General features: G+C 36.8%; 1 protein-coding gene across 1 annotated transcript; it reads left to right on the forward strand.

Moving 5' to 3' along the window:
* Window positions 1-5,783: 5,783 nt before the first annotated feature.
* Window positions 5,784-6,632, forward strand: LOC113237710 (piggyBac transposable element-derived protein 4-like). Its single transcript, XM_026474296.1, has one exon. It carries the CDS (start codon window positions 5,784-5,786, stop codon window positions 6,630-6,632), a length of 849 nt encoding a protein of 282 aa, XP_026330081.1.
* The last annotated feature ends 7,397 nt before the right edge of the window (window positions 6,633-14,029 follow it).

The following is a 14,029-nucleotide window of genomic DNA, read 5'->3' on the forward strand; positions in this document are numbered from 1 at the left end:
TTTGGAAGGCGAACACCAATTAACTACAGACCAAGCTAACCGAAGCCACTGTGTAACTATTTGCAGATGGGTGGTAGAGGCTGTAAACGGTCATAAAAGGGACTTTAAAATTGAAATTTAAAATTTTAAAATTGAATTGAATTTAAAAGGGACTACAAACTATTCAGACAACAATATTTTCATCGGTCTCTACCACATATGACGTAGAACTTTCAGATAGCGGCAGCTTTATTAAACAATTTTGGTGCTCGCTTTCAAGATAATGTTTATGCAAATGAGATATTGGAAATTATTAGACAAAAAATGAATCGTGAAATAATCTTAGAGGGAGTGGTGTTATTACTTTAATTAGAGGGAAAATAATGTCACGCCACATATCCAGGCGACAATATTATGTTTATATTGTCATAGAAAATAACATACCTGGCCGGAGAGGCATAACAGAGTACTGTTGCAGTTGTTTAGTTGGTGGGCGCACTGTAGGTTGTTGCGCTCATACCATGACACTCATATGGTATCTGGGATGGGCCAGACATCAACAAAATATTGCAGCGCCGGCTGAATTTTTGGACCATGTAATTATAAGAGAAGATGATGACGAGTAATAAATACTTTAAAATATAATATTGTTTTATTGGATATTATTGTATTATTTTTCCTCATTATTTCATAATAATCCCTACACTTGGGTGGACAGAGCCGGAAGTCTTCAGAAGACAACCTACAACCACTCTTCGACACCTCCAATGAACACTACGCCATCTTTATTTTTTGGTCGTCTTCTGTTATTTTTGTAAACAGCCATATTTATTTGCCTTAGTAAAATATAAATATAATCTTATCCCTCCCCGAATTCTGTGAAAAAAAGAAACAAGAACAAAAAAATACGAATTTTGTAAAAAAAAAAGAAAAAAACCAAATAAAAACAGAACAGGTCCAAAAATTAAGTTGGCTTAGTGTTCATTGGAGGTATCGTCTTGATGTTAAGGTCCTTAGACAGAAATAATGAACTAAATAGTGACAGCCTCTCCATCGCCTATTATATCCATTACGCTAGAGGGATTAATTGACATGCCCGGATGCCTTGGATATGTCGCATAGAACAGTTAATAAACTGGTCTATACTGCGTTTTATTTCTTTTACTCCTCGTCTCTGGACATTGAAGAAACTAACACTAAATAGATACCTATAACAAAGGCAGGCGAGTAATTGCGATAGGTAAGTGATTTGTTTGTAAAATTGTAGATTCTTCTATGAGAAACAACATTTAGTTTCTGAATATAAAAATGAACGTCGACTGGCATCGAACCTGCTACCGCAAGGTCGAGTGTTTATGACTGAACACACCATCTCGTCTGTCTTTAGTCAAAATGTCAACTTGACACAAGATATAACCTACAAAAATAAAAACTGTAATATCTTTTATTTGTGGGTCTCTCCGACGGTAATTCTTACACAAAATGGTTCAGGAATTGAAGCTGAATGACGCAATATATTTTTAACTTCTAGACGCAGCATGTTTACTTCAACTAAAATTATGTATGGGAGTTCGCCATTGTTCTTTATGGAGGAAGAACTTTTAAGTAACTATGCTGAAAATGATCTAATGCTAGCTGATGTGTCAAGCAAAAGTTGTCCATTATAAGACAGCAATTCAAACATAAATGGTTAGCTGCTCGCAAAACAAAAGCAAGGTTTGAAGAAAACAATACTGAATGGCTTAACGGCACTATCAGCTTACCGAGTGCAGGTACTTTTTATTTGTTTTTTTTTTATGATATAACACTAGTAGTATCACCCAGAGCGCAAACTATGGCCCACCTCATCTCATGCCCTTCGTGCCGTAATACCTGCACGGTTAAGGATTTAATGGCGGCTACTAGTGACGCCGTCAGCGTGGCTAAGTTCAGGGCCGAAATAATTTATTGTATGCCATCGATACGATAAAATACGAGAAGAAAACCCAGAGCTTTAAGTCGCAAAGATCTGAGGGACTCTGCCACTGCGCCCATCACCCTGAGATATAAAGTTGACAATCCCCATATATGCCTGTAATTTCACCAGCACCCTTATCCTTCAAAACCGCAGCAATGTTGCAATAGACTGCTTGACGGCAGAAATAGGCAAGGTGGCAGTACTTCCGCGAAGTATTACACAAGGAGCTCTAATGCTACGTAAAACACACTTGTCACCACAGACATAAATCTAAAATTGTCAAACCCCTAACTAGAATTACGTTAAATATTTTGTGATTTTGTTTGTAGTGTATTAAATATAAAGTATTTATTACTTTTGTGTTACAGGACACAGTCCTGGTCGCCCTCCGAAGTCTTTCATAGAGTCAAGTGAAAGAAGCAAAAGACGAAAAACTCAAGAGCTTCGATCAAAAGACGTGGACGAGTTAACGTATGCTGCACAAATGAAATTGAGGGAGTCGGGCAAGGTCGATGCTTCGAAAATAGTAAAAGATTTAACGAAAAGTCCTCGAAGAGGGGCAAAGTACGTTAAAGCTTTTAAAAAAAGTAAAGAAGAGCAAGAGAAATCTCGCCAGTTGTCGCCATTACGGGCCTTGTCTATGTTTACAGAAGCAGGACTTACTAAAGCTCAATATGAAATAATACGAGAAACGAATAAAAAATTTTTTCCGTGCTATTCCGTTCTACAAAAATTAAAAAAAGACTGTTATCCCGAAATTCATACACTAACCGACACAAGTGCTGAAATACAAGTGCAAAAGCTAATGGATCACATGGCAAAACGACTGATTTTGCATCTTAAAGAAGATGGAGACTGTTTAAATGAAAACGAAAGACAATCTTTAATTTTAATCAGTAAATGGGGTTGCGACGGATCACAGCAAATGCAATATAAAATGAAATTTATGAATGAAGCCAACTCTGATGCAAATGTTTTTCAAAGTTCTGTAGTTCCTGTTCAATTAGTGTACGGACCCGAAAACAGAATATTGTGGCAAAATCCAAAACCATCATCACCTCGCTATTGTCGACCCATGAGAATACGATTTCATACGAATACGAATCAAAGAGACCAATGACATAACAAATGAAGAAATTAACTATATAAAAGGATAGGTCACAGCACTTTCTAGCACGGAAATAGATAATTATATATCAATAAAACATAAAATGTTGTTCACCATGGTAGTCGGGAAAGTGTGCAATGCCGCTACGCATACCAGATCTACAATGAGGTGCTATTTATATGATGCCACTTCATCAGAGTTTAACGACTTAACCAAGAAGAGGGCGTGTAAAAAAGAAAATTTGAGCTTTGGTCTCTCCTTACTACAAGCTCGCATAAGATTTTTCGAGAATATTTTACATCTTGCGTACAAACTGCCTGTTAAAAAATGGAATGTCCGTCTTACTGCTGAGGAGAAAGAAGTGGTGAAATTTAAGAAAAAAGAAATCCCAAGATAATTTCAAACAACAGCTCGGGATTTTGGTGACATTTCCAAAACCAATTTTGGAAATACGAATGATGGAAACACTAGCAGGCGATTCTTTGAAGAATATGAAATATCCGCGGCTATAACAGGAGTTGATAAAACTTTAATATATAGACTAAAGATAATTTTAGACACATTGTGTAGCGGATATAAAATCAACACGGAAGCTTTTGAAATATATTGTCAAGAAACGGCTGAACTATATGTACGGCTATATGGATTCTACCCTATGTCCCCAACCTTGCACAAGATACTTCGACATGGGGCTGAAGTTATTAAAGAAGTAATTTTGCCAATAGGTCAATTATCCGAAGAAGCTGCGGAAGCCCGAAACAAACACATAAGATCATACATACTAAATTACACAAGAAAATTTTCACGTGTGGCCTGCAACCAGGATGTACTGAACAGGCTTCTTTTAACTTCGGACCCCCTTATTACAGGATTGCGACGCTCCATGAATAAAAAAAAGAAAACATTGTCATCTGATGTTCTAAATTTGTTATCGGAAAGCGATATTACAAATCTTAATATTACGGAAAGTAGAAGTGACGAATAAATGCTTTAATATAAAACGATATCTTTGAATTAGTTTTTAATGTCATTAAAATGTACATCTATAGCTGTTAGACGTACAAAATCATTTTGGCCAGGTTTTAGGATCAAATACCACACTGTGCGTCGGTGTATTATAATTTAGACCATGGCGGGAAATAAAAGAAATTTTGTGAGTCGCGCGCCACCCACGGGGCCTGCGGAACTGGAAAATCATGATTTATGGGTGGCTTTGAGAGTATTAAGGAATGATCTGAAACATTTTAGGTCAGATTTAAAGCAAATATGGAGCTTAGCCAATAACACAGAAGTCCGTTTTTTAATAAAAAATAAAAAATGGTTAGATGCTTCCATAACATTGCATAGCTGGTCATCAATATCTTCGTCAAAATCAGGACGACCAAACAAGGCGTTCCAGGAATTAACTGATCGCAGCAAGAGACGCAAAACAAAAGAACTTCGAGAGCGGGTGTCGAAGAGTTAACATATGCTGCCCGAGTCAGTCAACGAAAATTAGGAAACGTCGAAGCATCGAACATTATAAAAGACGTTACTGCCACTCCCACAATGGCAGAAAAGTTTAAGAAAGCGCTTGTCGGGGCACAACAAATGTCTGTAAAGAAACATTCAGCTTCAGAAGCTTTGTCCCTCTTCATTGAGTGTGATTTTACCAAAATACAATACGAAATAATACGAGTCAAATAAGAGTATCCATCCGTGTTATTCGCTAATCAAAGCAGCGAAAAAGGATTGTTATCCGAGGGAAGAATCAATGCGTGTAACAGAAACTTGTGGAGAAGTTCACCTCCAAGATTTAGGTATTAACCCTAGAAAGCTAACGTTCGTCAAAATTACGAGCATTCATTCAATATCTCCCCCTCTCTCTCTTATTGTTTTACGTACCAACCCGCGGTTTCGCGTTTACTAAAATAAACTTAGTGTTTGCTAGACTGCGTCACGTAGTGGTCGCGTTTACATTGTGCGTACGTTTGTTTTTGAGATTTTGACTGCATGCTCGTAATTTTCACGAATAGTTAGCTTATGTGTAAGTTTTATACCTGTTAGTAATAAGTGGGTAGCTAGTTCAAAAACGTACGAGCGGCTGCGTCCGCTCCAGAAGACCAGTTTGAATATAGCTGTCAATCCACAAGTACGTGCGTTATTTATTTCGGAATTTCATTTATCGGCTACCTAATTTACCCTAAATAACAATACCTAAACTTATATTTTTGTTTTTAAATTTTTTATTTATTATGTGGCTTACTTTCTGTTGATTTTGCTTTGTTTGTTTTTTAATTAGTACATTGCTGGTGAAGAATGGCTGCAAGGTCGATCCTCACAGATGACGACATAGTTCGGGCGTTAGATGATGAAGAGTGTTTCGACACAAATGTTTCGTCTGATAGTGAAAGTGAAGACGGTTTGTTGGTTGAGGATATGCAAAGCGAAATTCACAACGAATCCTCAGACACAGAAGAAGCACAAATACGTTCAGGCTCAGATATTGAAGAGCAACAAGTAAGGCCACCTTCAGAAACTACTCCACTCAGTGAGCCGCGTGAAGATTCTTCATCCGCTGCCAATTATATCATCAACTTGAATCAAGCTAATATTCGAGGCTAGAATGGTCACGTGTGGGCAACTCACAAAGGACAAACTTCTTCGCGAAATTCAGCAATAAATATCATTCGCACAGCTAGAGGACCAGCCCGTTCAGTTAAATACATAACAGATCCTCTCACTTTATTTGGTTCCTTTATGAGTAATGAAATTTGTGAGGAAATTTTGAAGTGGACCAATGCTGAAATAGCTATAAGGAAGCAAAGCTATGAGAACATAACATCAACCCAAAAGGAAACGAACAAAGAGGAACTCAACGCTCTGTTCGGTGTCTTATTGTTGGCAGCTGCGTTGAAGGATAACCATCTTACAAGCGATGAATTGTTCAACACGTCTTTCTGCGGAACCCGATACATCGACTGTATGAGTCGAGAAAGGTTTGATTTTCTCATAAGATGCCTTAGGTTTGATGACAGGACTATAAGAATACAAACCTTGCAGTCTGATCCATTCACACCAATCCGTAAAATATGGGACTTGCTTATAGTTCAATGTCGAGACAATTACATACCAGGAACCAACGTTACCATCGATGAGCAATTGCTGGCATTTCGTGGTCGTTGTAAATTCAAGACGTACATCCCCAAGAAGCCTGCCAAATACGGTCTGAAAATTGAAATGATGTGTGACAGTGGGACCAGATACATGATTGACGCCATGCCTTATCTTGGAAAACGAACACATACTGGAGACGTTCCCCTTGGTGAATATGTTGTTAAAGAATTTACACGATCAATTCGTGGCTCAAACAGAAATGTAACAACAGATAATTGGTTCACATCTGTCCCATTAGCTAAAAATCTGCTACAACAGCCTTACAAGTTGACAATCGTTGGGACTTTGCGGGCTAACAAAACAGAAATACCGGAAGAAATGAAGAATTACCGAGGTAGAGCTATTGGAACTGCCATGTTTTGTTACAACGGGCCACTAACTCTCCTATCATTTAAGCCGAAGCCAAGCAATATATTTGCTGTCGTCTTGTAACGAAGAAGGAACTGTGAACCCAACATCGAAAAAACCGAACATGATCGAATTTTACAATTCCACAAAAGGCGGCGTAGATACATTTGACCAGATGTGTTCAAGTATGTCGTGCAACCGTAAGACCAACCGGTGGCCCATGTGCATATTTTATGACATGCTCAATATATCTAATATATTGAGCATATATTAACTCGTACATCATCTATTGCCATAATGTCTTGGTTTCTGGAGGAAAACCACTATCACGAAGAAGCTATTGTATGAACAACTTGTTAAAGCATGGTTAAAACGTCGACTTGAAATACCGACAATGCCTCGAAAAATAAAAGATAAAATAAGAGATGTGTTGGGTTTGAACCATGAGGAACGCGCTGGAAGTGAAGGTCAAATTTCTACACCGTCTTTTTCTGGAACTCCTCAGACACCTGAGAATTCCTCATCGATGAAAAGAAAATCCTGCAGCTTGTGTTCTTACAAAAAAAGGCGCATGACGAAGAACCACTGCCATAGTTGCAAAGTTCGCATTTGTCGCGAACATACAATTGACTTTTGCCCAACTTGCGCCCAAAAAATCTAAATGATTTTATTATTCATAAACTTTGTGGGTTTTCTTTATACCTATTAGCAACAAAAATAATATTTTTTTGAATAATTATTCCTAATTTAATCAATATAAGTTTATGTGATTTAAAAATCTCAAAAAAACAAAGTGCCATTTAAAATTAGTGAATGTATACTTAAGAGTTACATAAATATTTTTTTGTGATATTTATACTTTTTATTAATATTCCATACATCCTATAAATACAATAAACCTACTTAAAATATACTTAGTTACAAAAAATAAAACGTTTACAAAATGGTCGCAAAAAGTCGAATGGTTAGCTTATCACGGTAGTTTAGGAACGTTAGCTATCTAGGGTTAAACCACACGGGTTCTAGACTATGCAAATATCTAGAAGATGTATTTGAAGTCTGTACTCCAGAAGAATTACAAGATATAGAACTTGTAACGAAGTGGGGTTGAGATGGTAGTCAACAGAGTCAATTCCAGCAAAATTTTGAAAATGATTCAGAAGATGATTCCAATATATTTCAAAGTTCATTAGTTCCTATAAGATTACAATCAAATATCGGAGACCAAAAGAACATTTTATGGCAGAACCCAACACCGCCATCGCCGCGATTCTGTCGGCCAATTTGAATAAAGTTCCTTCATGAAACTGCAGGTATTACAAAAAATGAATATATAAAATAAAATATGTAGAGGACCAAATAAAACAATTGACGAAGACACAAGGATCAAATTCTACTGGAGTGATGTATGTTCGACATACCTTGGTTCCAACCATGGTAGATGCAAAGGTGTACAATGCGGCCACGGGTACTACGTCTGCCATGACATGGTACATATGTGGAAAAACAGCAAAAGAGTTTAACGATTTTAAAACAGCTTTTGAAACAGCTTCTGAAATCACAGGCATCGCCATACGCCTCAACCAGAAGTTTAAAGTAATATTAGAAGCCATTTCCTCTGGCCATGAAATCGATTGTAAATTTTGCCCTAGAGACCGCGGAACTGTATGTGAAATTATATGGTTGGCATCCAATGACACCCACATTACACAAAATCCTCATACATGGTAATACTATTATCAAGCATTCTACCTATCGGACAACTCTCTGAGGAGGCTGCTGAAGCCAGGAACAAACATTTTCGGTCTTACAGACTCTGTGAACTGTGCAATAAAGATATTTTCAAGACTTTTGCTAAGTTCAGATCCACTTGGCTTGACTTCCTTGAAAGATTACAAGTCAGCTGCTCTAGAAATAATGGAGAAAAAAGAAACTATAGGAAAGTAGCTACAGAATTTCAACTCTGCTACGTCACACGGTCATTCGATCGATCGTTCATTCAGTCGATCATTGTCAACCCGGTGTAGCAGCACGCAGGGACATATATTAACGACATAAACCATTTATTAATAACCATGATACAGACAATCCTCCTCTTGATGCTGATAGCAAGTGTCTGGAGTAGAATTGATGTCAGTTTTGGTATGCTTACTATAACAGATGAAGAAACATGTAATATTGACATAAACGGTGATATGATGATCATAAACACAAATGGAACTGATTATATATATGATAAATTTGTGATTGGGTTGATTAAATGGAAATGTGGAATGAACACTGGGACTATTATATCCGAGTTAGAATGTAAAGATTGTGCACTTTACTGTTCATATAATCAACAATTTGAGAAGTGTAAGAACAATTGGGTAGGCCCAGTCATTTCAGTAATGATATCTCTGATGATAATGATGATGTTGACTATAATTATACTTACAACAGGTAAAGAGAAAATGAATACAATGTTTTTGAGAATAATCTGTTATTTCCTCACAAGAAATGATAGATCGAGAAGAAGAAGAGTTAAGAGACAGAATGATATGACAGGAGTAAAAAATCCTATATTATTCAGAGCATTAGTCACTACATCATCTGAACTTAACCAAATGATTAGGGATTCAAGACTCAAGATAAGAAAGGAAATTACTGGTGATGATCCTATAAATGAACAAGTTTGCCAAAATGAAAAAGATGCAAATAAGTTCAGCAAGGATATAGAAGAAATGGAGTTACCAGAACGGAACAAGTCTAGAAGTAGAACTTCTATACCAAAATTAATCACCATTGGACTTGCAACACAGGCCTTGGTACATCCTGTGTACACATGTGACAAGACATTGTATTTAGCAAGCAATGGTAAAGTAAGTATGTGATGATAATTCATGTACATCATTAAATACATACTCAATGCCTATTCAAACTGGATCAATCATTTGTTTTAATACTATCACAGGTGATAAAATACAAATAAGGATTAAAGATTCTAAATCAATTACTAGGTATCAAGCTGCATATTATGCATGTAATTATCAGCTTAAGACAAAGACAACATGGGAATGTAAAAGTCCTGGGTCAGATTGTTGGAATGGTGGAACATGTAGAATTGGTTATCAGCATCGAAACTTAAAAGAACAAAATGCATATCCAAAAGGATATGGATGTCAGTCAGACACAATAGGTTGTGATACATGGTGTTGGATCAAACATCATGTGTATGGTATGCATGGACAATTTATCCAATTGAAAAAGAGTGTTATCAAGTTTATAAGAAAACTTCAGAAATATGGTCAACTGATGTCATAGTGACATACAAAGGGGTTTAAAAGATAACAAGACTTAACTCTAACAATCCTCAGTATAATCTTAATGGTTTTGATATTGCTGGATTACATGATTTACCAATGGCTATAAATTCTTTCTCATATGAAACCACACACTTGCACAACTCAGTCATAATTACTGATAGTGGTTCATATAATACTGACTCATCAATAATCAATTTCCCTGTGAAAGGTCAAAAACACGGTTCAAATTTGTGCAAAAAAAGAAAGCAGGGGTCGCAGTAGAAGTAGCTGAACCCTCAGGCATGTAAAAAGATAAGTACTGTATACCAATTTTAAGTATAAATGAATCTGAGGTGAGAGAAAAAATGCCTAGGGAAACGGTTGCTGGACTATGAGTGCTAGAATGTTTTCTAATCGAAAACGTAAGACCTCTGCCGAAATCTCGGCCACAAATTCAATTAAATCGTAAACCCACGAGAAAATCTGCAATCAAAATTTACCGACGCACCCAAAAAACAAGCGCTGTAAAAAGAAGAAAAACACAGAAATTTAAATTAAAAAAAAAAATAGAGAAAACTGGAACGACACACAAGGTAAAGGAGTGGGAAAGAGTACAGGAAAAACAACTGAAAAAGGTAAACAAAAGGGAAGATTACGAGTAGAAAAAGGGAAACAATAGAGAAGATTACGAGTAGAAAAAGCAAAGAAAAGGAGGTTGACAAAAGCTGCAATAGTTCAGAAGACGAATATTGTGTTGTCTGGGGTATCTATACAATGAAGATACATCCGGTGGGTGTAGAGTAGACATCTTATGCAAGCAGTAAAATTTGTTAATTATTAGAAGTTATTTCAGGATTTGTTGATATTTGTTCTTGTATAAAAAAGGTTTTGTATAACACTGTTCTTATATAAAAATCGCTACGCTTGCTCGATTAGAGCTATGTACCGCACTTTTAGGGTCGTATTCCAGAATTCTACTCAATACTCAAGTCAGGACTTGAGTATTGCAGTGAGCACCGAAAATCATACTCAAGTCCTTGCCATTAGGGTTGTATTTCCAGTGCTTGAAATCATACTCAAGTCTGCTCAAATCCTAACTTGAGCATTGAGAAGAGTTCTGGAATACGACCCTTAATGTCCAACTTAATTAAAACTGTAAAGGACACATACTTGGCTATATGCGTTATGGAATATATGCGTTCTATATTCGTATAAGTTAATCTGACATCGCAGAACTTCTATCACGTTGCCGGAGTTGACAACCATAGTGATTGTTTATCACGCGGTATGTTGCCATCACAACTAATATCACATAATTTATGGTGAAAGGGACCTTCATGGTTACAAATAAATAAATAATAATGTAATAATAAAATGTTTTATTCGTTCATTTTAAAGGACATAGTACAAGGGCGGATGTTTCCATTTAGGCTTTTTAGGGCCTGTGTTAGGAAACATCGCTCTTTTCTAATATTAATCGTAATCTTGCTCTTATATAATTTTAAGATGATGAAACATAATACCTTAAAATCTACTATAACTGGTGTTACAACTAATACAAATTTCACTAATTACAGTAATTTTTAACTTTTCAGACTAAAAAATAGATTAACCTAATTGTTACTGTGTGTGAGTGCAAGTATGTGTATACATATGTATCTGTAGGTGTGTAATTGTGTGGAATGTGTACATGTGTGTCATCCATCCGATAAACATACAATATCCAAAATTATACATTGTCATAACCATGTTAGATAGTATCATTTCAATTGCTTGTCTCATATAGAAGAAGTTACTAAAATAACAGTTGTATATTTATATTATTTATTTACATTATATATATTATGTATATACTGATATAGTATACATTTTATGTTTACTTGTTAAACTTGCATTCACGAACTATTTTCTTGTACAGATCCAGTTCTCTGTTTAAACTATTATATAGATATGAGGCCCTGTATTTGTACTGTTTACTACCCGCAGTAGTTTTGATTTTTGGTACCAGCGCTATGTTAGAGTTTCTCCTACCTAATACCCTATATGAATATGGCAAATTTCTATGTTGTTTTACAACAGTGTTGCATAGTACATAAACTTTCCTAACAGAGATGTTAGTTTTGTCAGCTGATACAAACTTCCAGTGGAATAAATTCTTTTTTTTAAATACATTGTTTTGATCAAACCACGTGCTCGTTCTATACAAAGTCCGCCAATTGAATGGCCCATCCAATGCTTCAATCCCATGAAAGCTGATTAGTTGCCTGAATTTAAAACTAAAACCTAACTGCAGTTGTTCAAACTGTACAGCCAATATTATAAATATAAGTTAGCTCTACGTGTATCAACTTGAAATAAGTTGCTCCGCGCAACTGTTTATGTTTTACGTTTCGTACGGAAATTAAATCCTACTGAAATAATTAAAAATCTCGGTATTGCTGAAATCGCATTATTAACCACCTTTAAGCGATTTATTTCTCGCCGTGGCCCCATCTCTTGTCTTTCCTCAGACAATGGAACGAATTTTGTCGGTACTAAAGCTCAATTGGACGAGATGTACAATGTTCTACTTAGTTCGGAGTTTAAATCCAAATTCAATTCCGAATGCGCTAATCGCCGTATTGAAAGGAAAATGATTCCTCCGCGTTCCCATCATTTCGGTGGCACGTCCAGTAGTAAATTTTTTGAGACACATTTGTACCGCGTCATAGGTTCGCAACGCCTGACATATGAAGAACTACTTACCATTCTTATACAGATTGAGTGTATACTCAATTCGCGACCGCTTAGTGCCATATCTTCGTTTCCGTACCCGGAAGTATTAACACCCGCGCACTTTTTAACGTCTACAGCGCTTCAGTATTTACCTGCTTCTGATTTGTCTAGTGAGTGCCGTAGTTTCAGTAATAGGAAAAGGTTGGTGGTGAATATAGTGCAATCTTACTGGAAAAGATGGCGTGAAGAATATTTACACGTACACGCTGCAAGTCAGAACTAAATGGTGCAGTCAGGATCATCCCATCAAAATGGGGACTGTGATCTTGATGGGCGATGATAACGTACCGCCTCTTCATTGGCCTTTGGGAATAATTACAAATGTTTATCCAGAGTCTGATGACGTGGTTCGAGTAGCCATGGTTAAAACAGTAAACGGAACGTTCAAGCGTCCTGTTGTTAAATTGTATCCTCTACCTTCTCAGTAATTACTTTATAAGCTTTAGAAGTTTCTTTCCGTTTCATATTAGATTATCATATCATCTCCTTTTTATTGCACTTTGTGTTTCCGTACACCACACCGCACCTCATCTCCATTGAAATTCTGCGAATTCCAAGGCTGGGAGCATGGTTACGCACTAAATCCTCTTTGGTATATGCAGTAGAGGCCTGCTCTTTGGTCGGCGACTTAGAAAAAATAATAAGCCATCATTCATTCTAATTATTCCTCTTGTCAAGTATATCAGCAATTTTTTCTGCTATAAATAAACCGCTTCTGTGTACCGCACCGCATCTCATCGTGTTCATCTGCGCCGACTAGCATCCAGGTGAGTGTATCTCTGCTGCATTTTAAATTCCCTTTTGGATCCAACTCCCGTGCTAGCCATTCGCATTTTTCGCATAGTACCTTTGGCTATTTACACGCCCTACCAGCTACCACGCGTATTAACACCAAATTTTTACTAGTATTTCACTGTTATATACTCGATATCCTAGTATAAACAACAAAATATTGACGTTGCGTCCTTATGACAGAAAAAATGTGAAGAAAAAAAAACTTTGGCGGGATTACTAACGTTTGTGTTTGCTGAAGATCGTTGCTTTGGAAATTCTGTTAGTATTTATTTTTAAAAGTATTACCTATCAAGATGATCGTCACGATGTACTTTTTCTGTTGGTTTTAAAATATTACTATTTCATATCATACAGGGTGGGGCAACATAACTTCCTTTTTTAAATTGAGCGCCACTCAGTCCGTAGTTATCGCAGCGAAGCGCTAGTGGTCTCGTTCCAGAGGCGTGACTATAAAGTTTTATTCAATCAAAGTTCAGTCGCCATCATGCGTTGGAACAGTGAGGAGCGTGCGTTTGCCGTTGAGGTGTATTTTTCGAGCGGATGTTCTGTGATCGCAACCCAGCGCGCCTTTCGGAATCACTTTAATTTAGCTCCGTCGGCCCCTGTCCCGGACCGGAAATCAATCGT

Source organism: Hyposmocoma kahamanoa, unplaced genomic scaffold (genome assembly GCF_003589595.1).
Source record: "Hyposmocoma kahamanoa isolate Upper Pololo Valley unplaced genomic scaffold, ASM358959v1 93267, whole genome shotgun sequence".
In the NCBI taxonomy this organism is placed as follows: domain Eukaryota; kingdom Metazoa; phylum Arthropoda; class Insecta; order Lepidoptera; family Cosmopterigidae; genus Hyposmocoma; species Hyposmocoma kahamanoa.

Excerpts from the sequence above, each read along its gene's own strand:
- LOC113237710 (XM_026474296.1), top strand. The coding sequence starts at position 5,784 with ATGAGTAATGAAATTTGTGAGGAAATTTTGAAGTGGACCAATGCTGAA.